At 34.6% G+C, this 22,918-nt stretch overlaps 1 protein-coding gene across 3 annotated transcripts in view; it reads right to left on the reverse strand.

Annotated features, from left to right (window-relative positions):
• LOC103523791 (protein apterous-like) overlaps positions 1-22,195 on the reverse strand; it is a 56,383-nt gene extending 34,188 nt beyond the window's left edge. Inside the window, exons 1-4 of one of the 3 annotated variants that reach the window (XM_026833142.1) lie at positions 21,810-22,195; positions 19,057-19,137; positions 8,795-9,162; positions 7,958-8,092 (exon numbers count right to left, since the gene is read on the reverse strand). In XM_026833142.1, coding sequence (XP_026688943.1) covers positions 7,958-8,092; positions 8,795-9,162; positions 19,057-19,095 — 542 coding nt within the window. In that variant the 5' untranslated portion in view covers positions 19,096-19,137; positions 21,810-22,195. Of the gene's footprint in view, positions 1-7,957; positions 8,093-8,794; positions 9,166-18,463; positions 18,501-19,056; positions 19,138-21,809 lie in introns of those variants that run through there. The other 2 variants (XM_017449398.2, XM_026833143.1) reach the window with 2 other exon arrangements.
• Between the last annotated feature and the right edge of the window lie 723 nt (positions 22,196-22,918).

Here is a 22,918-nt window from a genome sequence, read left to right on the forward strand (position 1 = left end):
AGGTGTGAAAAAGGTGAAAAAAATTTTAAAAAATTTTAAAAAAAAAAAAAAAAAAAAAAAAAAAAAAAAAAAAAAAAAAACTTGGTTTCTGAGAAGAGACGAGATTTTTATTTCTCTCCAGATTCTGTGAACGGAAGCAGGCCAGATTTGAGTACGTATGAACTTGATGTGTATACTTACTCATTCTCATCAACTCTCATTCATTCGACCATTGTTCATTTTTCATTCATTCATAATTTGGGAACAATATTTAACATAAGTTGTAATGCGTGGCGTGGGATATATTTTTCAGTACCTAGGTATACGTATACCTAGAATGTACTCGTAAACTCGTATAGCCATATCAGATGATATCAGTCAGTTACTACTGGTCCAGCACCTATACCTACGTATATATGAATTGTAGGTACCTTACGTAGCCAGTAACATGTAACTACCTGTTTGAATTTTCGGCCATTTTAATAGAATATAATAGCATAATAGGTATTAAAATAGAATATTTAACTTTTTAATTCTGCTGAGATAGAATATAATAGATAATAGAATATACCTTGTTTATCCTGCTGGGAAATGACTGAAAAGTCCCTTTGCCCCTGCAGTCTATTCTAGATCTTTTTCCTCCAAGTCTGAATATTGGTATTCTTGAATTTTCTTGTTGCAATTGAGGTACAAAAATAATGTAGGAAGGTAGAAGGTAGTAAGCAATTACCAATTTATGTCGTATTAATTATCATCTGTTAATTACATACCTATCAACATCATGTCAGTTGGTATTAAGCCATTAAAACCACCTTGAGTTTAATTTATTCAAAATATTGCACCTATAAAATGTGAGTACCTATGAAATTTATCTATACAGTTAAAATAATAATAATCGACATGTGTGATGTAAATTTCCAAGTTAGGTAGGAAATACCTGAGTTTAAGAATCGAGATTAACACATTTTTTGTGGTACCTATGAAATTTATCTACAGTTAAAATAATAATAATAATCGACATGTGTGATGTAAATTTCCAAGTTAGGTAGGAAATACCTGAGTTTAAGAATCGAGATTAACACATTTTTTGTACATAAAAAAGTTTTTAGATCAAATGAAATTTGGTGAAGAATTTGTATCCTTGTAGATCAAATACATAATCCATCAAAATGGAGCAGGCTATTATGAAGGTACTTAGCAAAAAAGTATCCCGATATTCCTAATGTAAATGAATATTAATAATATTAATAATCTTAATTCTTTTAAATCTAGACCAAGAAATACAGGATGTTGCAACAACACTCGCGACACGCCAGTCATCCGTCTAATTTTTAAGGGTAATTGAGTTATAAAGTGACCTTAAGAAGTTCACCCTGTATTTAGATTTGATTGATGAACTTTATGTATCAAGCTGAGATATTAATTTTCAACAAGTTATGTGTGAAGTTGACAGCCAACACGGATTTTTTATTAAGACATGATTGTAAAATCGTCCGATATTAAAACGTTTCATCTCTATCTTTCTCCATCTATGTCGACACTAAACTGATAGCAATATTATGTAGGTACTAGGTACCTATAACCTATGTACATATCTCATAAAAAAATCCGTGTTAAATTGTAAAATCGTTCGATATTAAAACGTATCATCTCTATCTTTCTCCATCTATGTCGACACTAAACTGATAGCAATATTATGTAGGTACTAGGTACCTATAACCTATGTACATATCTACTGTCTACCTTCCATCTTGTATTAGGGATGTTGGACAAAATATGAGTAGATATGTATATCTACCTACCGAAATATGGGGAGAAAATACAACTAATTTCTAATTCTTTTGTGATCTCCTTTCATTTTGCTTTGGACTCTTTATTTTAGAGTAATTTAGAGGATATAGGTACCTACCTACTTGATGTAGTCCACTGAAGTCTTTTAATCGCATGTTAACTTACTCATTTTTGGTCATGATCAACAATTTTAATATTTTTGTTTACCTAGGTGTGTTCCTTATTTCATCACGTAATTCGCCGGTCTTTCCTTTTTAATTATTGTTTAATTTGCATGATTATTTATTTAAATAATTTTCGAGTCAGCTGTCAGTCAGAAATTCGCAAAATCATGTTCCCGCAAAGGAAATCTTCTTGGTCCTATATTACATGATAATAGGAACATGTTACCCATAAAACAGGTATTCTTGGGTAAAAAATGTTCACAAAATTAATACCTATAAAAGGTATAAAAAATAATAACATAAAACAGTTACCTACTACTTACCTAAGGTATCTAATAGTAGATCTACTGGTAAAAATATTACATGATAATAGGAACATGTTATGTTAATACCCATAAAACAGGTATTCTTGATGGGTAAAAAATGTTCACAAAATAAATACCTATAAAAGGTATAAAAAATAATAACATAAAACAGTTACCTACTACTTACCTAAGGTATCTAATAGTAGATCTACTGGTAAAAATAAGAAAATCTATTTACTAAATAAGTAGTTTTTTTAATCATAGGTAATTAGTTTTGTTTAATAACAAACAACATAGATAATGTAATGGAAAGTAACAAGGTTGTGTGCGGTAAGTAATTATGTACAACACTTTTTTTACACACATCAGGATTTTCATACACATAATTATGTAGGTATGTATATAGGTAGGTAAAATAGAATAGAATATACCTTGTTTATCCTGCCCCAATAGGACTGAAAAGCTCGAGTTCCCACAAGATGTAGGTAATACTCATTTTTCAAAAAGTAGGTAGATATGTGCCTCATGCACAAGTTAATTTTTGACGTAGGTACCTAATTCGTAGATATTTTTTTATCCTAATTTTCGGTGAACGCTAAAGTGAGCAAAATAAATTAGAGCACCACAGCCAGCCGAAATTTTTGAAAATTTTGGTCTACAATATCTTGAGAAATCCAGTCTCATCAACAGTAACATTTTCAGCGCCGCAGGCGATTTTTTCAAACTTTTTGTGTAGCCCTTTCAAGGTTGCATACTTTTTGGGGCAGCTGCCCTCCCCCCCCTGCCTCCGCCCTTCGTACGCCCATGCCTACCAACAATCTACATACTTACATTAATAATAGGTATAGGTACTGACTTACCTACTAAATGAGAGTTATACGAGTGTAAATACATAATATTTAACATTAAATTAAATTTATTTCTCAATTAGCATTGTTCCATGGGGCAACTTTTCATAATTTTCTTCCGCTCCTAAATTCTATGTTCCTCCTTCACAAAAATTAGCTAAATTATTGCACGAGAACATCAAACTAATTCAAAGTGCAACGATTTTCAATCCGGAACCCAAACGTAGGTACTGACTTACCTACTAAATCGTGTTTATAGTGGAAAAGATGAGAGTTATACGAGTTTAAATACATAATATTTAACATTAAATTAAATTTATTTCTCAATTAGCATTGTTCCATCGGGCAACTTTTCATAATTTTCTTCCGCTCCTAAATTCTAGGTTCCTCCTTCACAAAAATTAGCTAAATTATTGCACGAGAACATCAAACTAATTCAAAGTGCAACGATTTTCAATCCGGAACCCAAACGGGGCGGTCCGAAAAATTGTCGGTGTTGCTAAAAATCATCTTCCTTTCAAAAAAATAACATGATTGAATGTAGGTACATCCATGCAAAAGGAAGTAATAATTAGCTGAAATAATTAATTCACTCGTGAATGGAATCGCGTTTTTATTTATTTATTTTTAGGTACCTACCTAGGTACCTACTTTAAAAAAAAAAAAAAAAAAAAAAAATCGAGGGTGACCGTTTTTTGGCGGTTTTCAGCAAGACCGACGAAACGGTTAGAGATATTGTAAAAGTTAATATAGAACATAAAAACAAGCATCATTCAATAGGATAAGGAAAGTCGTGTGATGTTCACACCAGATTTTTTACTTTACTTATCCTATAGCAAGGAAAGTAATGTGATCGGGTCAAAATTTCGATGGTCAGTTTTTAGTGCCAAAACCCAAAACACGTTTTACCGACTATACGGTTAGAGATATTGTAAAAGCTAGGGTATAGGTAAGAACAAGAACACCCATTCCATAATAAGCATCATTCCATAGGATAAGGAAAGTCGTGTGATGTTCACACCAGACATATTTTTTTTAGTTCCTTCTAAAATTTCATACAAAGTTTGTATCCTACACAATTATGTATATTATTCTTAACCTTAGGTAGGTAGCCATAGTGATATGTTTATATTTGATTAGGTATAAGGCCAATGAAAAGGTCTCTTAAAAAACTCCAATATAAATGCTAATTTTGTATAATTTCAAACATATGTACCTATCTTACACTTAGAGAAAAAAACATAGAAATATTTTCATCTCATAGATAATATGCACACATTGTCTGATGCTCATTAATTTATATTTTAGTTAGGTGAATGTAATTTATTGACAGATTTATCACCTGTTTTAATGAAGAAGTAATTAAATTAAATAAATTTCATTAATAATGTAGGTAACTAATTTTTGGTGGATGATTCCCAGTCGGAATTTCGGAAGTAATAAAAAGTAGGTATCTACCTATCTAATACCTAACTATAATATAAAGTAGGTAAGTCAGTACATATGTATAATAACAAAAAGGTAGGTAATTATCAGCTGAAGTAGCTTTTTATACGTTGATAGGTAGGTATTAGGTAATATTCCCAAATGAATTCCTTGCTAAAAACTTTTAACTATAACTGAAGTAGGGATTAGGTAGGTACCTACGAGTACCAAACGTAATACCCATACATCATAGATGATGGTATGTATAGACAAACATAAGTACCTACCTAATAAATAAATACACCTACCTACCTACCTATCTAATTCATTTAATATGCTGGAATTAAGATAAGGATCGTACAAGAAAGAAATTATCCAACCTTACATCTGACTGGAATTTGTTGTCGGATATAAGTCGGCAATTCGAGGTAGGTACCCATGTTAAGTCTCTGACCTACTTCCCTTTTTGCTACTCATCCGTCAAAGCCGTTCAGTGAGCCTCTTAGTCCTCTGGAACAGTGATTCCCAACATGAGAAACATCGACCCAAAAAGCGGTAAAAGGGTTATCTCAATGCCCCCAGTACAATAGTCCTAAAATGGACGCGGTATACAAGGGATCAAGAAGAGACCGCCTTACCTCGATGCCCAAGGATGAAACCACATTTTTGGAGTTATGACTTCCGATTTGGGTTCTTCACAACTTTTTAGTCTTTACGTAGTAATCGATCTTTTTTTTACTCATAATTTTGACCCAATTGCAAATCTTCTATTCCACAAAACACACTTTTTCGTAAGTAAAAGCATTCAAATTTCCCGTTTTCCAATTATTGGGGAATTCCTTATATGAGAGCTAACATTGACAATAACATTTAATTTGGTTACCCCACCAGTTTGTTGTAAATGAGTAAAACAACCTAATATATACCTCCGTTGGGAGGTGTTCTTCAAATGTTTTCAAAATGTTTGAGAACCACTGGGTATGAATAAATAAGTGAGAATCTACCAAGTACGTAAGTAAGTACTTATAACTACTTCCTCAATGCCCCCAGTACAATAGTTCTAAAATGGACGCGGTATACAAGGGATCAAGAAGAGACCGCCTTACCTCGTTGTCCAAGGATGAAACCACATTTTTGGAGTTTTGACTTCCGATTTGGGTTCTTCACAACTTTTTAGTCTTTACGTAGTAATCGACCTTTACTCATAATTTTGACCCAATTGTAAATCTTCTATTCCTCAAAACACACTTTTTCGTAAGTATTTCCCGTTCAAATTTTCCCGTTTTCCATAATTGGGGAATTCCTTATATGAGGGCTAACATTGACAATAACATTTATAATTGGGTTACCCCACCAGTTTGTTGTAAATGAGTAAAACAACCTACCTTCGTTGGGAGGTGTTCTTGAAATGTTTTCAAAATGTTTGAGAACCACTGGGTATGAATAAATAAGTGAGAATCTACCAAGTACGTAAGTAAGTACTTATAACTACTTGATAAGAATAGTGACTTAGCTCAGGGATTAACGATTGGACTTCACAAAGTTTTCGCTCCTGATGTCTTTCTTCAGCTTTTTCAAAGGTAGATACTCGTAATAGTTCAGAGAGAGCTTTGTAGTTTGTAGTACTAGATGGTCTTTGGCCTTTGAAGATAAGCCATAAGGGTAACTCAAAAGAAACCGTTTGTGGTCGCAAATTTGAAAGGAAAAAGAATCCCTTAAGTCCTGAAATGCCCCTCAAACTAGGTGCTTCCTCGAAGTCCCTGCATCAAGTATTTTTCTCCCACCTGAGATTTTTTTCCTTTTTTTTGCACTCGTAATAGTTCAGAGAGAGCTTTGTAGTACTGGATGGTCTTTGGCCTTTGAAGATAAACCATAAGGGTAACTCAAAAGAAACCGTTTGTGGTCGCAAATTTGAAAGGAAAAAGAATCCCTTAAGTCCTGAAATGCCCCTCAAACTAGGTGCTTCCTCGAAGTCCCTGCATCAAGTATTTTTCTCCCACCTGAGATTTTTTTCCTTTTTTTTAATGTACCTATTTAGTTAGGTATTTGAATAAGAGTTGAAACAATAAATAAATAAATAAATACCTTCCTTTGTCCCCTTTCGAAATTCGGTATTTTAAATTTTTTCCCTCTCCATTTTTCCACTTTCAGATAAATACCATGAATATTGGTAACCTTCATGGCAACAGCTACTCAGCTCTAGGACAAGAGATGGACATGAAAGTTCTACATGAGTCTCTGAAAGTCTGAATACCAGCTCAACTTATCTACGAGCAGGCATGTCGTTCCTATGGAATAACTTGGTTTACAAAACAGGTAAACTCAACTGGCTAGTGCTTTGCTCTCATTTTTTAATATTCCTTCTTTTTTAATAGTTTACGCACATTAAAATTATTTTTAATTATATTATCATAATATTTATTGTACAAAGTCAGTAATATTCCTTCTTTTTTAATAGTTTACGCACATTAAAATTATTTTTAATTATATTATCATAATATTTATTGTACAAAGTCAGTAGGTATTAAGTTTTATGACTATTCAGTGGAATGGAAATGTTGAAGAAATAACTTGGGATTTAACCCTGAAATACCTGGATAAGGTATTGGCTAAAGCATTAGATATTACTTACTACATGATTACAATCTTCTGGTGATTGTTGCACCAAATCTATTCTAGAATGAAGTTCAAAGTAAAATTTCTCATCATAATACCTACTAGGCAATGCAGGTTAGGTTACCATACATGAATGCGCGAATAAGTGCGAGTACATCAGATGCAGTCATATAATTTACAATGAAGGGTTAACTAAGACCATTATAACATTATATTTATTAGCATTTTCAAGACTTTGTCTGGTGATTGTTGCACCAAAAGCATACAATCTTCTGGTGATTGTTGCACCAAATCTATTCTAGAATGATAGTTCAAAGACTTCAAAGTAAAATTTCTCATCATAATACCTACTAGGCAATGCAGGTTAACATACATGAATGCGCGAATAAGTGCGAGTACATCAGATGCAGTCATACAATTTACAATGAAGGGTTAACTAAGACCATTATATTTATTAGCATTTCCAAGACTTTGTGTAAAGAACTCATCATTGTGAAGGTCTGGCTACTCCCGAAATTTTATTACCTACAATAGGTAGGTACCTACCTACTTGTTTTTTTGCATTAAAAATATTATACCTACACTTGTGTTAATCAAATTTGACTTTACCATCTTTACCTAGTCCGATGATTGCAAAATTTATGATCCATGTTATGATATTTTATTAATTTTACCATTAGATTCAAAGTTGAATAGCAAAATATTTCAGTCAGAGCCTAATAATATACATATTGTCCTTATTCAACGGAAAAGCAGGTCTGCAAAAATTCCATTTACCTAACTAGGTTTTTATTTATTTCTAAAAGACCAGATATTGAGAGACACTTACCTATAGTAGTCGTTTTTACAGTAAATGGTTCCGTCTTTACAGAAGCATGTCATTTCCCCGTCCAGCGTCCTGCCACACTGCGAACACTGCAAGCAACTCACATGCCACCTCTGATCCACAGCATACAAATAAAACCACTACATGATTACAATCTTCTGGTGATTGTTGCACCAAATCTATCCTAGAATGATAGTTCAAAGTAAAATGTCTCATCATAATACCTACTAGGCAATGCAGGTTAACATACATGAATGCGCGAATAAGTGCGAGTACATCAGATGCAGTCATACAATTTACAATGAAGGGTTAACTAAGACCATTATATTTATTAGCATTTCCAAGACTTTGTGTAAAGAACTCATCATTGTGAAGGTCTGGCTACTCCCGAAATTTTATTACCTACAATAGGTACCTACCTACTTGTTTTTTTGCATTAAAAATATTATACCTACACTTGTGTTAATCAAATTTGACTTTACCGTCTTTACCTAGTCCGATGATTGCAAAATTTATGATCCATGTTATGATATTTTATTAATTTTACCAATAGAGTCAAAGTTGAATAGCAAAATATCTCAGTCAGAGCCTATAATATACCTACATATTGTCCTTATTCAACGGAAAAGCAGGTCTGCAAAAATTCCATTAACCTAACTAGGTTTTTATTTATTTCTAAAAGACCAGATATTGAGTGACACTTACCTATAGTAGTCGTTTTTACAGTAAATGGTTCCGTCTTTACAGAAGCACGTCATTTCCCCGTCCAGCGTCCTGCCACACTGCGAACACTGCAAGCAACTCACATGCCACCTCTGATCCACAGCATACAAATAAAACCTATCCACTATCTTCCTTGAGCACCCCGCACACGTGACGTTAGCCGCTTCATCACTATCGAGATTCGTCGGCTCTTGTTTGGGTTCCAAGAGATCGGAGTATTTCCTTTCCTCGCCGCTAGGGGTGCTGTTGCAGCGCGCAGCGTACATGTTATTCTGGCTGCAGTCATGACAGTTGTCCCCCCGGTTGTACTCTCGTTTGAAGTTGCAGCACGACGGGTTATTGTTGAGGAGCTGGGTTTGCGACGGATTCATGGGCTCTTGCTGGCCACACGGCAGGTTGGGACTGGAGTTGCGTGACGGATCGTACAGAGGTGTGGAGATGATGCGGCCACAGCTTTGTACGGACGGAGGATGGGTTTGCGCTTGCTGCTGCAACAGAAAACACAACATGCAGGTTGTTAGAAAAAGAATAGAAGTACCGCCAGCATAGAAAAATAGAAATCTATTCTAAAGTCCCTTCAACTCCACAAGCTGGGTAAAACTGTAAATAAGTGAATTAAATTTGATAATCCCCAATTAATTAACACCATTTTTCTCCAGCTATTTAGCGCTAATTGAGTTCACTGCTATCCAAATATGTCCAACATATCAATCCACACACAATATACTATATACCAAACATATGATTATACTCTTCATACCTAGGTAGCTTAGTGTAGAAGGTGGATTATCTCTTCTCTTGTCTATTTACACATGATTGCCATGGAAACAGCTTGTGAGTCCGTGCACCAATGTTACATGTACCTCACTATTGCTATTTGATGCACATTAGGTACACACCGAGATAACGTACTCACTTTTCATAAGATTGAGCACTCTATATTTACTGTATAATATGGGTAATATCAACATATTTATGAAATTAATTCACACACATTCGCCTCACATATGAGAGAGTGTTAGACGTTATAATAACACACTAACCTAAACAACTAAAGCAGCTTTAAATAGACAACATATATACCTTCCTGTGTATAAATTATACCGGTGATATTATCAACGCAAACTAGAATGCTAGAACATTAGCAAGTTAGCATATTTTGTATGAAAAGAAGTAAAAATGTTATCTATCTTGGAGGTGACTTGCTACAAAGTTTTATAGGTAGAGAAAAATGATGAAAAAAACTCAGTTCGAGGTAAAATATTCAAGAAATTCATATTTTTAATAAATATAAATTAATAAGGAACAGTCATCACGTCATCAGTATATCTATGGAGTATGGATACTCTCAGGTCCTGAGGGTTCATCATCATATGTACATGCAATCTATCTAATATCACTGTTGTTACTATCAGAGTCACATTAAGACTTAGTTCTGTGACGTTATGTTTTGCTCGAAAAACTTTATCAATGTCGGTACCCTTTCACAATTATTAAAACACATCTAGACCTATCAAAACCACTTCCATTACAGATTATAGGTATACTTTGGCAGAAAGTTCTACCACGTCTGAAAGAGCATCATCATCTGATTTTAATCCAATAACAAATTGATGATTTTAATTAGGGAAGATATATTTTAAACAAATCAGACTTTGTGGTTGCTCAAAAGTAGAATGGAGGTTTCAATAGTTCCCCGAGGAAGTAAAAAAAAAGAAAAATCAAGACGAGAAAACATGGTCGTGAGAACTCTGGCATCAAGAAGAAGTAGTTATTGAAGGAGGCAAAATGGAGATGGACTTAATTCTGTGACGTTATGTATTGCTCGAAAAACTTTATCAATGTAGGTAGGTACCCTTTCACAATTATTAAAACACATTTAGACCTATCAAAACCACTTCCATTACAGATCATAGGTATACTTTGGCAGAAAGTTCTACCACGTCTGAAAGAGCATCATCATCTGATTCTAATCCAATAACAATATTTAGGGTGTTGAAATTAATCATGATAAATCAAGAACTAGCTGTAAACCAAGTGAGCACAGCACTACTCTTTCGTTCATTTACAGATTTACCTACTTTAGGGATCAGTAGTAAATTTTAGAAACTTATCACGTATCACCGCACCAAACCGATGCGATGCTTTGATGTTGGGCTTTTGGTTACAAGATGTCTAATTGATGATTTTAATTAGGGAAGATGTATTTTAAACAAATCAGCCTTTGTGGTTGCTCAAAAGTAGAATGAAGATATCAATAGTTCCCCGAGGAAGTAAAAAAAGAAAAATCAAGACGAGAAAACATGGTCGTGAGAACTCTGGCATCAAGAAGAAGTAGTTATTGAAGGAGGCAAAATGGAGATGGTTGGTTAACGATTTTTTTATTAATCCAAAATCAATAAAACAAAATATTCCTCTGAAGTTTATATTATTTGTTACCTTTTACGAGCCAGTAAATATCGTACTTGTGTTTAAGAAACTGAATAAAACTCTAAACAAATTAATTTACATACGACATTAACAACCGAAACATGTTTTCGTGTATTTTGTCTTTAGTTGTAATGTGATGAGAGGACACCAGAGAGCAGAGGCAGCGGACATGTAGATTATCACGTTGTAAATCAATGTTTCACCTATTTATAATAATATATTATGCTGTTTAGTTTTCATAATGTACACACATCATCGAGTACAAAGTGGACGCAAAGTTTAGAGACATCTTGTTTATTCCAGGTACGAAGGATTTGTGAGGGTCTTCGAGGCCCACTATGGCCATCTTTGAAGAAGTTGTGAGAACGAGATTCTGTGTCTAAAATGCAGGACTGATGATTTTGGCATCATTCTTCAACCGAAACTAACTATGAGCATTTGAATAAGTGCTAATTGCTCTAGGTACGGTTATTATACTCTGACGGGTCATGAAACCATCCCCTTGGAATCATCCCATTGTTCTAGGGACCTAGGATGAAATGGACACAGGACACAGTAAAAGAAAAAAAAAATCAATTACAATTTCAGATATTGAAATTTAACTATTCAGTATCTCTAATACAACATTCGATACCTATGAAAAACTAACTCGATTCCTAAGTACCTTTTCCGAAACCAACACTTTGTGGGCACACTTTTCTTTTACTTTCTTGGCAATTAATCTTTGCTCAAGATATGAGCGCTCAGAACTTGGTTCTAAACTTATCCTTCAGTAGGTTTAAGGTGAAGGTTAATCACTTTCATTCAATATAGGTAGGTATGGAGGTATTGAAAACTGGTAACATGGAACAGAAATAACAGGTTGCTTGAACAAGCTTGTCATAATAAACGAAGTAAAGAACTAGGTATACAAGTATATTTGCAGATTAGATAGTTTTGAATGTAGGTAACAGATAACAAAGTCTACTTGCCTAGGCGTAGTTCTACGGAGTTGAGGCAGCAAGGTCTTGGTGCATACTATTAGCAACTTGCAATACATAAATAATTAATGAGGCGAATAGGTGAAACTTATAGGGAGACCAGAGAAAAAGGCGAAATCATAGAAAAAATTGCTAATATTGCTGAGTTATAAAGTATTTGGTACCGGTCACCGGACTTCTCATGATCTTATGGTACTTGAAAATTGCATATTAGTGGGTGATAATGGCAACGGACCAAAACTAAAGATTCTCATGATGTCTGGATATTAATTTTTAATAATTTTATTAGAGTTTCACTATTTTACCCTTGCTAACTTATTTGCGACGATGATACACAATACAATATAACACTAAGGATAGAAGATCATTCCTTTTCTTTTGAACCTGCTCTTCGTTACTAAGTAGGTACCTATAGGTACCCAAGGAATCATTACTTACAGATTCTTTCATGAAATAAGCCTACTAAAATAAATCCATCAACGGAATGAAGTCGACGCGGTATACAAGGGATCAAGAAGTGACCGCCTTACCTCGATGCCCAAGGATGAAACCACATTTTTGGAGTTTTGATGACTTCCGATTTGGGTTCTTCACAACTTTTTAGTCTTTACGTAGTACCTAATCGACCTTTTACTCATAATTTTGACCCTATTGCAAATCTTCTATTCCACAAAACACACTTTTTCGTAAGTAAAAACATTCAAATTTCCCGTTTTCCATAATTGGGGAATTCCTTATATGAGAGCTAGCATTGACAATAACATTTAATTTGGTTACCCCACCAGTTTGTTGTAAATGAGTAAAACAACCTATGTACCTTCGTTGGGAGGTGTTCTTGAAATGTTTTCAAAATGTTCGAGAACCACTGGGTATGAATAAATAAGTGAGAATCTACCAAGTACGTAAGTAAGTACTTATAACTACTTAAGATAAGAATAGTGACTTAGCTCAGGGATTAACGATTGGACTTCACAAAGTTTTCGCTCCTGTCTTTCTTCGGCTTTTTCAAGGTCACCTTACGACCTGATTGTAGGATGGGGAACATAAAGAACAAACTTAAGTACCTACTTTTTTGGAAATTTAGGACGATCTGTCACTGTTGAGGTATCTCCGAATATAGGAAAGTTTAATGTTTTTGATAGAATAAAAGGGAATAATTTACATTTAAATTTTTACCATAAAAAGTTTTAATGGTGATACTTTTATTACAAACCACGACACACCGCAAACAAAATAAAATAAAAATGTGCTCTGGACTAATGGAAGGTTTTTTCGATAAAAGCTTAGGTTTTAGCTTTACTGAAACTTTTTTATATCGGGCACTAGGGTACCTTGCTATATCCATAGTCACCTTACGACCTGATTGTAGGTTGGGTTGGGAACATAAAGAACAAACTTAAGTACCTACTTTTTTGGAAATTTAGGACGATCTGTCACTGTTGAGGTATCTCCGAATATAGGAAAGTACTCTCAGGTCCTGAGGGTTCATCATCATATGTACATGCAATCTATCTAATATCACTGTTGTTACTATCAGAGTTCTTAAATAAAAAGAAATAAATATCTAACAGCATAACTTTACCTACCTTCTTTTTTTATTCTTCTTTTTTTTTCACCTGGGTGTAAAGTTAAAATAAATGATAAATAGTTTAAGAGATACAGGATCTATGGAGATATTCAAATCTATTCAAAACTTAAATAAAAAGAAATAAATATCTAACAGCATAACTTTACCTACCTTCTTTTTTTATTCTTCTTTTTTTTCACCTGGGTGTAAAGTTAAAATAAATGATAAATAGTTTAAGAGATACAGGATCTATGGAGATATTCAAATCCATTCAAAATACCTTGCTGTCATAAAAAAGGGAAAAATGCATGGTAGTACAGAGGAATAATGAATGCCCAGGACAAAATAAGAAAGAATGAAGGCAAAAGTTGATGGACTCAAGACACCAGACATCTACGTACCTACATCTAAGGAGACTAGGATTTCTACAGCAATTATTGAGGATAGATAATTAATAGAGTATAAGCACAGAATGAAAAGGGAAAAAAGAAGATATAGGTGGAGGGAGAGCCAAAAAAATCGCAATGTACACATACCTACTCAAAAGTTTCCAAGTAGCAATAGGGGATACAGGCACATCCACTACCTTATTGGTGGATGTGCCAAATGGAAGTTGATGGACTAAAGACACCAGACATCTACGTACATCTAAGGAGGCTAGGATTTCTACAGCAATTATTGAGGATAGATAATTAATAGAGTATAAGCACAGAATGAAAAGGGAAGAAAGAAGATATAGGTGGAGGGAGAGGCAAAAAAATCGCAATGTACACATACCTACTCAAAAGTTAGTGGTTACCTTCCACCTAGTGGTTACCTTCCACTCAAGAGTCCTAGTGGTTACCTTCCACTCAAGAGTCTATTAATCTATTATTATTAAAAGTTTCTAAGTACCTTCTCTTCCTCACAATGACCAAAAGAATGCTTACTATTGCAGAACGATCTAGTGCAGTTTTTAGAAGATTTCGTGCCAAGTTCAAGATGCATACCTAATGATTATTCAATGTTTCATGTGCAATAATTGTGCATTTAGAATTTTAGACAATGTTTCCCCGAGTTGCAATATACAGGGAGTTTAGAAGAATATGTAGGCATGGGCACAATAGAGAGCTTTTAAAGTCGGAATCTCACTTTGGAATATAAATTACAGTTAGGTATACATACTAGTATGTATAACTTCATGATTTATATTCAGGGACATCAGAGACCTATTTAGGTGGTGTTTTGACCAACAGCAAGCGTTACAAACGCCAAATTTAAGAAAATTGAAAAATTCTCCAGTTGTTAGTATTAAGTGTATCAGGAATCTATGGATATAGCTACTTAACAAAGGTTATACCTAAGTATAATCGACCTACGTTTTACCCTTTTGGGTACCTATAATGTCAAAAAGTTCTTCGAAAATGTGGCAAAAAATTCTTAAAAATGGTAAAAAGTTGCTTCTAGGAGTGAAGCAATGGATTTTCTTTTGTTAGTTGCGAAAGTCTCGTGGTGCATCATTTTGAGCTCAGAACTAAGATGAGCGCAAGGAAATCATAAATAAAATTGGTAACGTTTTTATAATTTGGTTGGGATGCCTCATGGATGCCAGCCCAGGTATAGAGACTAGACATTCATGCTCTAGTTGACGCCTGCAAAACTAAATAATTCCCCTCGTGAAATTGAGCCATAAATCACCACATCCCTGAGCATACACAAGTACCTACTTCGCTCGGGAATCGCGTCTGCGGACTCATCTTCAAACTCTTTTGTGTTGGCAAGGAAATTTTCTATTCCTTGGATCTTAGGACAGAATATTCAACAAGAGGTAGGTGCATACCTCTTATTAGCTGTACATTAAAATACCTTGTATTCAAATGGGAATTGTTTTTCCTCACGAAATCCCAGTCCTGTTGAAAAGGAATTAGAACTTTATTATTTGTTGCCTCCTCTTCTATGAAGTTAATATTGCTGATCTCCTTTATTAATTTCAGTATTGGATCTTAGGACAGAATATTCAACAATAGGTAGGTGCATACCTCTTATTAGCTGTACATTACAATACCTTGTATTCAAATGGGAATTGTTTTTCCTCACGAAATCCTAGTCCTGTTGAAAAGGAATTAGAACTTTATTATTTGTTGCCTCCTCTTCTATGAAGTTAATATTGCTGATCTCCTTTATTAATTTCGGCAGTAGCCTTGTTTGGTTTTGACTATAAGGTGTATGCGTCCCTAAACAAAACAGGTAATGTGTGTTCAGGTATTGGTAAATTGTCAAAACTGATTAGAATGATCCAACATGAAATACCTACTGGTAAACCTACCAAAGTGCCCTTGAATGAACACATAGTCCGGGTAAAATTACGAGGGGAACCTAAGTAACCCTCCACAGAATCAAATCACCCCTCTATCCAAGCTTAACCTCGATTTAAAAATAAATGAAAATTTATAAAATGAGAATGAGGGGAACCTAAGTAACCCTCCACAGAATCAAATCACCCCTCTATCCAAGCTTAACCTCGATTTAAAAATAAATGAAAATTTATAAATAAACTAGAAAAAAAAAATCTAAACAATAACAAGAACAAGGAGGCATAGGTAACAGAGTATTAAATATTCATATTACTACAAACTATTCCAGTTCAATTTCTAAACAATAACAAGAACAAGGAGGCATAGGTAACAGAGTATTAAATATTCATATTACTACAAACTATTCCAGTTCAATTGACGGGACCATGCTGAGATTGCTGAGTTCAAGTCTATTGAATTGAAAAACCCCCTCACACTTTCATAAACATTGTTCAAACCCACCTCGAAAAAAAATCCTTCAGGAAAAAAAAAAAAAATTCTGCAACCTCAAATAATAGTAATAATATAGTAAACAGGAGAACTGGGCCCAGGTCCTCTGATCCTGTCACCACAGGGGGCTATCCTTAATCTTTTCTTTTCGTATTTTTGTAATCACAAACAACACACACTTCAATATTTTTGGGGAGTTTTTTTCCTTCTTGTTGTTTATTTCAAAATAACGGATTATGAAGTACAATATAATAATTCACAAATACCTATGAGTATTTTTGTAGTTTTCTTTCATTCGGAAAGGTAGGGTCATATTCTGAACAGGCTTGGTAATCTGGTAGTTTTATTAGGGGTATTAACTGATAATATTGACATGGGTAGGCAAAAAGAGGGTGGTAGGTCAATATAGGTAGTGTAAATGGACCTAAAGGACCCATACTTCCATGTAATTACGATGTTGAGTGTTGAGAATTAGGTAGGTGCTACGTAGAAACGTAGACACCTAATACTGATGGAAAAATTAGTTCAAAGAGAAGTTGTACCAAACTTTTTGTTGCAAGTTCATCTCGGAAATTTGAGTGTATTATGCTTCTAATTTCGGTTCCACACAAATCTGCTATATTTTCTTGGCATATAGAGAAAACTTTCTTATATCCCAGGTAATTATATTAGTGTCATTGCTCCCTGCTGTCCTCCCTATCACCAGTCCTGACGCTGCACACAAAGGTTACAAAAGGTAAGTATTATATTTCTTCGTAGTTCATGAGTTTATTCTGGCCCATTGTCATGAAACTTGTTGACTAGACATGAATGAAATCTTCAACAAGGAAAACCTACGCTCATCTATCTTGTTGACCCCTCGCCTCGTCCTATTACCGCTATTATAATAGTTGTTGATATTTAATACATTGTAGGCTTCTTTTCTCTTTTGTGTTTGGGAAGCGATTATTAAGACATTATAGGAAAGTACTTTGGTCAAGTGTTAATTTTAAAGGAAAATTCTACGAAGGTACATAATTATGTCAGTAGGTATGTACCTAGGTTAGAAAAGACTGGAAGAAAGTGGACTATCAGAAGCTGACACTGAAAATAGAAGAGTTTATCACCTGCGAACAAGGAGAGCTGACCCTAACAGTGGACACTGTGATGTAGGAAGCTTTCCCTTGAAGAAAGACGAAGTATAAGCTGACCAGAGAGTTTCACGACAGCTTTGAAGATGTTCACACAAATATTCACATCACCTACCAAACTGACCTTTTGGTAGCTTCAGAGTTTCACTTATATTTCTGGGAGCTGTCACAAGTGCCTACGCGTATTACTATTTTACAATTATTGATACCTTCTCATACATACTTATGATTTATACAAACAATAAGAAGATAGTGAAAAAGTATCTTCATAAAATATAGAGATTTGAGAAATTCTTCTCTATTTTTTTTTTTTTTTTTTTTTTTTTTTTTTTTTAAAAATTTTTTGTTCCCCCTTATTGAGAATTTTTTGTTTTATTTTTTTTTTTTTTTTTTTTTTTAGCAATATTGTTGTCACCCTATATGAGAACTTGTTGATGATAATTAAAGTTGAAAGACTAAAACATTTTCTTAATGCAGTTAAATGCCCGTTTTTGATATTAATCATTTTAATACGCAGGGGACACCCTTGTCAACACAATGAAATAACCTGAAACTGGGGTAAGGGCATATGATATGGACTTACCTATCTAGAAAAATTTCAAAAATCCTGCAATGTCCAGCATCGTACACCATTAAAACTTTGATTAGGTATTGCAACTATTACACATTGCATCTACCTATCCTCAATTCTTGTCCTAAAGACCTAAAGTTTAGTATCTACCTACTCGTATCATTGGACACTTTTTGCCCACAAACCTCTACTTAAGCCTAATGAAGAGACTGTTGGAAATTGCCCATTCGGCTCCCTGTTCACAGACTTCTACTGCGATCCTCAAGAAATGAAACCATTTTAAGAAAATCTTCTCAAGAAAATTGTATACATGTGTTAAACTTACCCAATGCATGCCGGGACCTAAGCCTTCATAAACTCCCATGAAGCCTCTAGCAAAATTTCAAAAATCCTGCAATGTCCAGCATCATACACCATTAAAATTTTGATCAGGTATTGCAACTATTGCACATTGCATCTACCTATCCTCAATTCTTGTCCTAAAGACCTAAAGTTTAATATCTACCTACTCGTATCATTGGACACTTTTTGCCCACAAACCTCTTATACTTAAGCCTAATGAAGAGACTGTTGGAAATTGCCCATTCGGCTCCCTGTTCACAGACTTCTATCAAAATTTCAAAAATCCTGCAATGTCCAGCATCATACACCATTAAAATTTTGATTAGGTATTGCAACTATTGCACATTGCATCTACCTATCCTCAATTCTTGTCCTAAAGACCTAAAGTTTAGTATCTACCTACTCGTATCATTGGACACTTTTTGCCCAGAAACCTCTACTTAAGCCTAATGAAGAGACTGTTGGAAATTGCCCATTCGGCTCCCTGTTCACAGACTTCTATACTGTGATCCTCAAGAAATGAAACCATTTCAAGAAAATCTTCTCAAGAAAATTGTATACATGTGTTAAACTTACCCAATGCATGCCGGGACCTAAGCCTTCATAAACTCCCATGAAGCAGGTCCGATCATCAATGTTCAACGAAGAATCAATGATCTGAAATCAAACAAGAATAAAGGAAGGTTAGACTAGAATAGAATACACCTTGTATATCCAGCTCGAATAGGACTGAAAAGTTCCTTTACTACACAATAATAAAATAAGGTTAGACTAGAATAGAATAGAATATACAAGTACCTAGGTATGTACCTAAAAGCGTGTCCACAGTCCACAGATAGGTACCTAGTTGATCGACTCGATCGATGTCGACTGACACCGTCCACACTGCCTGGACAACATATAAATTCAGATTCACCTCACCGATCCACCATCGACCATCGCATCGATCGAGTTGATTTATGGCCGTCGACTATGTGTGGACAGTGTGGACACAGCTTTACTTATCCAGCTGGAATAGGACTGAAAAGTCCCTCTACTAGACAAGAACAGTACAAGGTTAATGCCTATTGAAATGTTTGACCACTCTCTTCGAGGAGCTTTTAACAGTCTGGAATGGAAGAACAAACGTTCTGGGGAACAAGATTGAGGTTATGTTCACATTTCTTTATTGTACTGATGGAAATTAGCATCGACTTTCTCTGTAGCATGTCTGCGGTCTTTAGTCATTTGGTATTCAGCAGCGATTTCTGCTTTCAAGTCGGAAGCTGTTGATATCCAACGTACGTGAATGAGTTAAATATGTATCAAAAGGTCGTCCGAAGTCCAATTAATTCCTACGCATACTTTAATCTAAATCTATGTACATCATTTTACAAAGAATTAGGTACCTTCACTTGTGATCAGCTGTTAAGCATGAATGATTGAATACTTGTCACAAAGTCCGTTCCCCGATGAATACACTACGCTAAATTTTATTACATGACTTGGACTCGAACCATCATCCTCCAGATCGGAAGTCCACTGTACAAACCGCAAGTAGATATAAAAGACATACGTGTAAAAGTATGTATAACCAATGAATATTTCAAAATGTTCTTGTGTGAGCTAAAGCAGTGTCAGAAGCTTGAGTGTGTTAAATGATAAAAGACAATTAGGTATAAATAAGTAATAATATCGTCATCACATGGGCTGATTTGCTCGATTGACTTTGATCTTGAAGAAAGTGTTTCATCTCATCAACAAAGTCACACACAGGGTAGCTCAATATAGAGGTTTTAAAGTCGGAATCTCACTTTGGAATATAAATTATAGTTAGGTATACCTACTAGTATGTATAACTTCATGATTTATATTCAGGGACATCAGAGACCTATTTAGGTGGTGTTTTGTTTTGACCAACAGCAAGCGTTACAAACGCCAAATTTAAGAAAATTAAAAAATTCTCCAGTTGTAAGATAGTGTTAAGTGTATCAGGAATCTATGGATACAACTACTTAACAAAGGTTATACCTAAGTATAATCGACCTACGTTTTACCCTTTTGGGTACCTATAATGTCAAAAAGTTCTTCGAAAATGTGACAATTCAGTATTCAGATTCAGTGAGCGAATGAGCTAAAAAGTAATAATATCAATTGATTAACTAATATCTTTTGCAAATAATTATTTAAATACATATTGTAAATGTGACATTAGATATCTCCAAAGTTGGTATTCTAAGTAACTACTTTGAGACTCCTTAGAGGCTTAGAGCCTTAGAATTTACCTAATAATGCCACCCAAAAACGTGAAAAAATTAGATTTTAAGATTTTTAGGGATCCTTTTTTTTGGATCCACCCTATTCAGCAATTTCTTCAACTGGATCTCACTGTTGTCTCAAGTCCCAACCAAACATTTGGTGTTTTCATTTGAACAAGGTTAGAATATAGAATATACGTTGTGCTAAATGTAACTAAAGCTGTGTCCATAGTCCACACATACGAGTATTTAGTCGATCGATGTCGACTGACACCGTCCACACTGCCTCAACAACATACCTATACTTAGATTCAGATTCACCTCGTCGATCGACCATCGATCGGGTTGATCGACCGCCGGCGAATATGTGTGGACACAGCTTTACTTATCCAGCTGGAATAGGACTAAAAAGTCCCTCTACTAAACAAGAACAGAACAAGGTTAATGTCTATTGAAATGTTTGGCCACTCTCTTCGAGAAGCTTTTAACAGTCTGGAATGGAAGAACAAACGTTCTGAGGAACAAGATTGAGGTTATGTTCACATTTCTTTATTGTACTGATGGAAATTAGCATCGACTTTCTCTGTAGCATGTCTGCGGTCTTTATTAACCCGTTGAAATATTTGCAATCGAAAAATGAGTACAAATTTTTGTCGATGGTGGGATTCGAACCCGGGACTTTCTGCATGGCAAACAAGCGCGTTACCACTGGACCAACCGTGCCCCCCATGTTGGTTCTTATTAAGGTCTCATTAGTGGATGTGCAGTATTTACGACAATATTGATAAGTACATTGTTTTAATATCTGTCGAATGTTTGTAAATGAGCGATATGCCGATTTTAAGATCCAAAAGATATGGACAAGAGACGTACAAGTAGCAGTAGCGCGTTACCACCGGACCAACCGTGCCCCCCATGTTGGTGCTTATTAAGGTCTCATTAGTGGATGTGCAGTATTTACAACAATATTGATACAATGTTTTAATATCTGTCGAATGTTTGTAAATGAGCGATATGCCGATTTTAAGATCCAAAAGATATGGACAAGAGACGTACAAGTAGCAGCAGATGAAATAAGTAAATTTAACTTACCAATAGAAGAAATTGAAAAACAGCACTCCAGCAAAGATGAAGTTAAACCCCTTAGACAAGGTATTGGAAGCACTTTTCAAAAAGAATCTAAACACAATTTACAGTATGAAAACACAATTTTATTGGAACTTATCACAAAGTTATAATTATTTAGTTACTCAAGCCGGTCTTTAAAAAATTCTGTTAAACTCATCGTATCGCCTAGTTAAAAAACCAACGTTATCTCTTACACAGAACTCGGTTATGTTTTTAACTACCGAATGGTTTAGTTAATTTTCTATATTAGTACTCCTATTTCACTCAAAGCCGGTCGAAACGTTCGGTATGACCCGGTAAAGAAAACTTTGAAGGGCCAGTTTTAAGTATTTGCCGCACTTTCAAGTACCCACTCAATTTAGACAAATAGAAAACAAAAACGATTAAAAAAATTTAAAAAAACTGTCATCAAAAATTAAATTTGAAAATAGTGTAAATAAAAGAACATTGAGAAAAAAATAAACACAGAAAAAAAACGCATGCCCAGATAAAATAAACAAACACAGGGAAAGATAAAAAAGGAAAAAATAAATAAAAAAACTCTTAAACCGGGCGAAAAATCCCGAGATATCTTCACGAATGTCGCGGTCAGTCTATGCTGTGCGCAGATCCATCCAAATGTGGTCGAACAAGGGGGAACAGTAAGGAGGAGTTAGAGGCGGGATCTCTTTGTATACAATTCTATTATGGAGTTTAACCTCAGTGCAGACAACACTCGGAAACTGAAGAAGAATAATAAAAAGATAAAAAGATATGTATAAAAAAAATCATTTCATTGTGGAGGGGGTCATTCAGAACCAAGGTGTGAAAAATCAGGGGAATCCTAGAATATTGTTATTAGGTATTTTCTCTGGGATCTTTATTTATTTATTTATTTTTCGTATTCCTTAGTATGTAGTAGGTTATTATTTACGTGACAAAGAGTTCTCAGTTGGTTTAGTAGTCGCATTTTTATGAGTATGACAAATTGACAAAGTTTGTAGTTGTACGACCTATCATTCTGTTAGCAACACTATCGAAATATCCACACTCTGTAATAAAATACATTCAGACATCTAGTGTCTTCACCAAAT

Source organism: Diaphorina citri, unplaced genomic scaffold (genome assembly GCF_000475195.1).
Source record: "Diaphorina citri unplaced genomic scaffold, Diaci psyllid genome assembly version 1.1 scaffold85, whole genome shotgun sequence".
In the NCBI taxonomy this organism is placed as follows: domain Eukaryota; kingdom Metazoa; phylum Arthropoda; class Insecta; order Hemiptera; family Psyllidae; genus Diaphorina; species Diaphorina citri.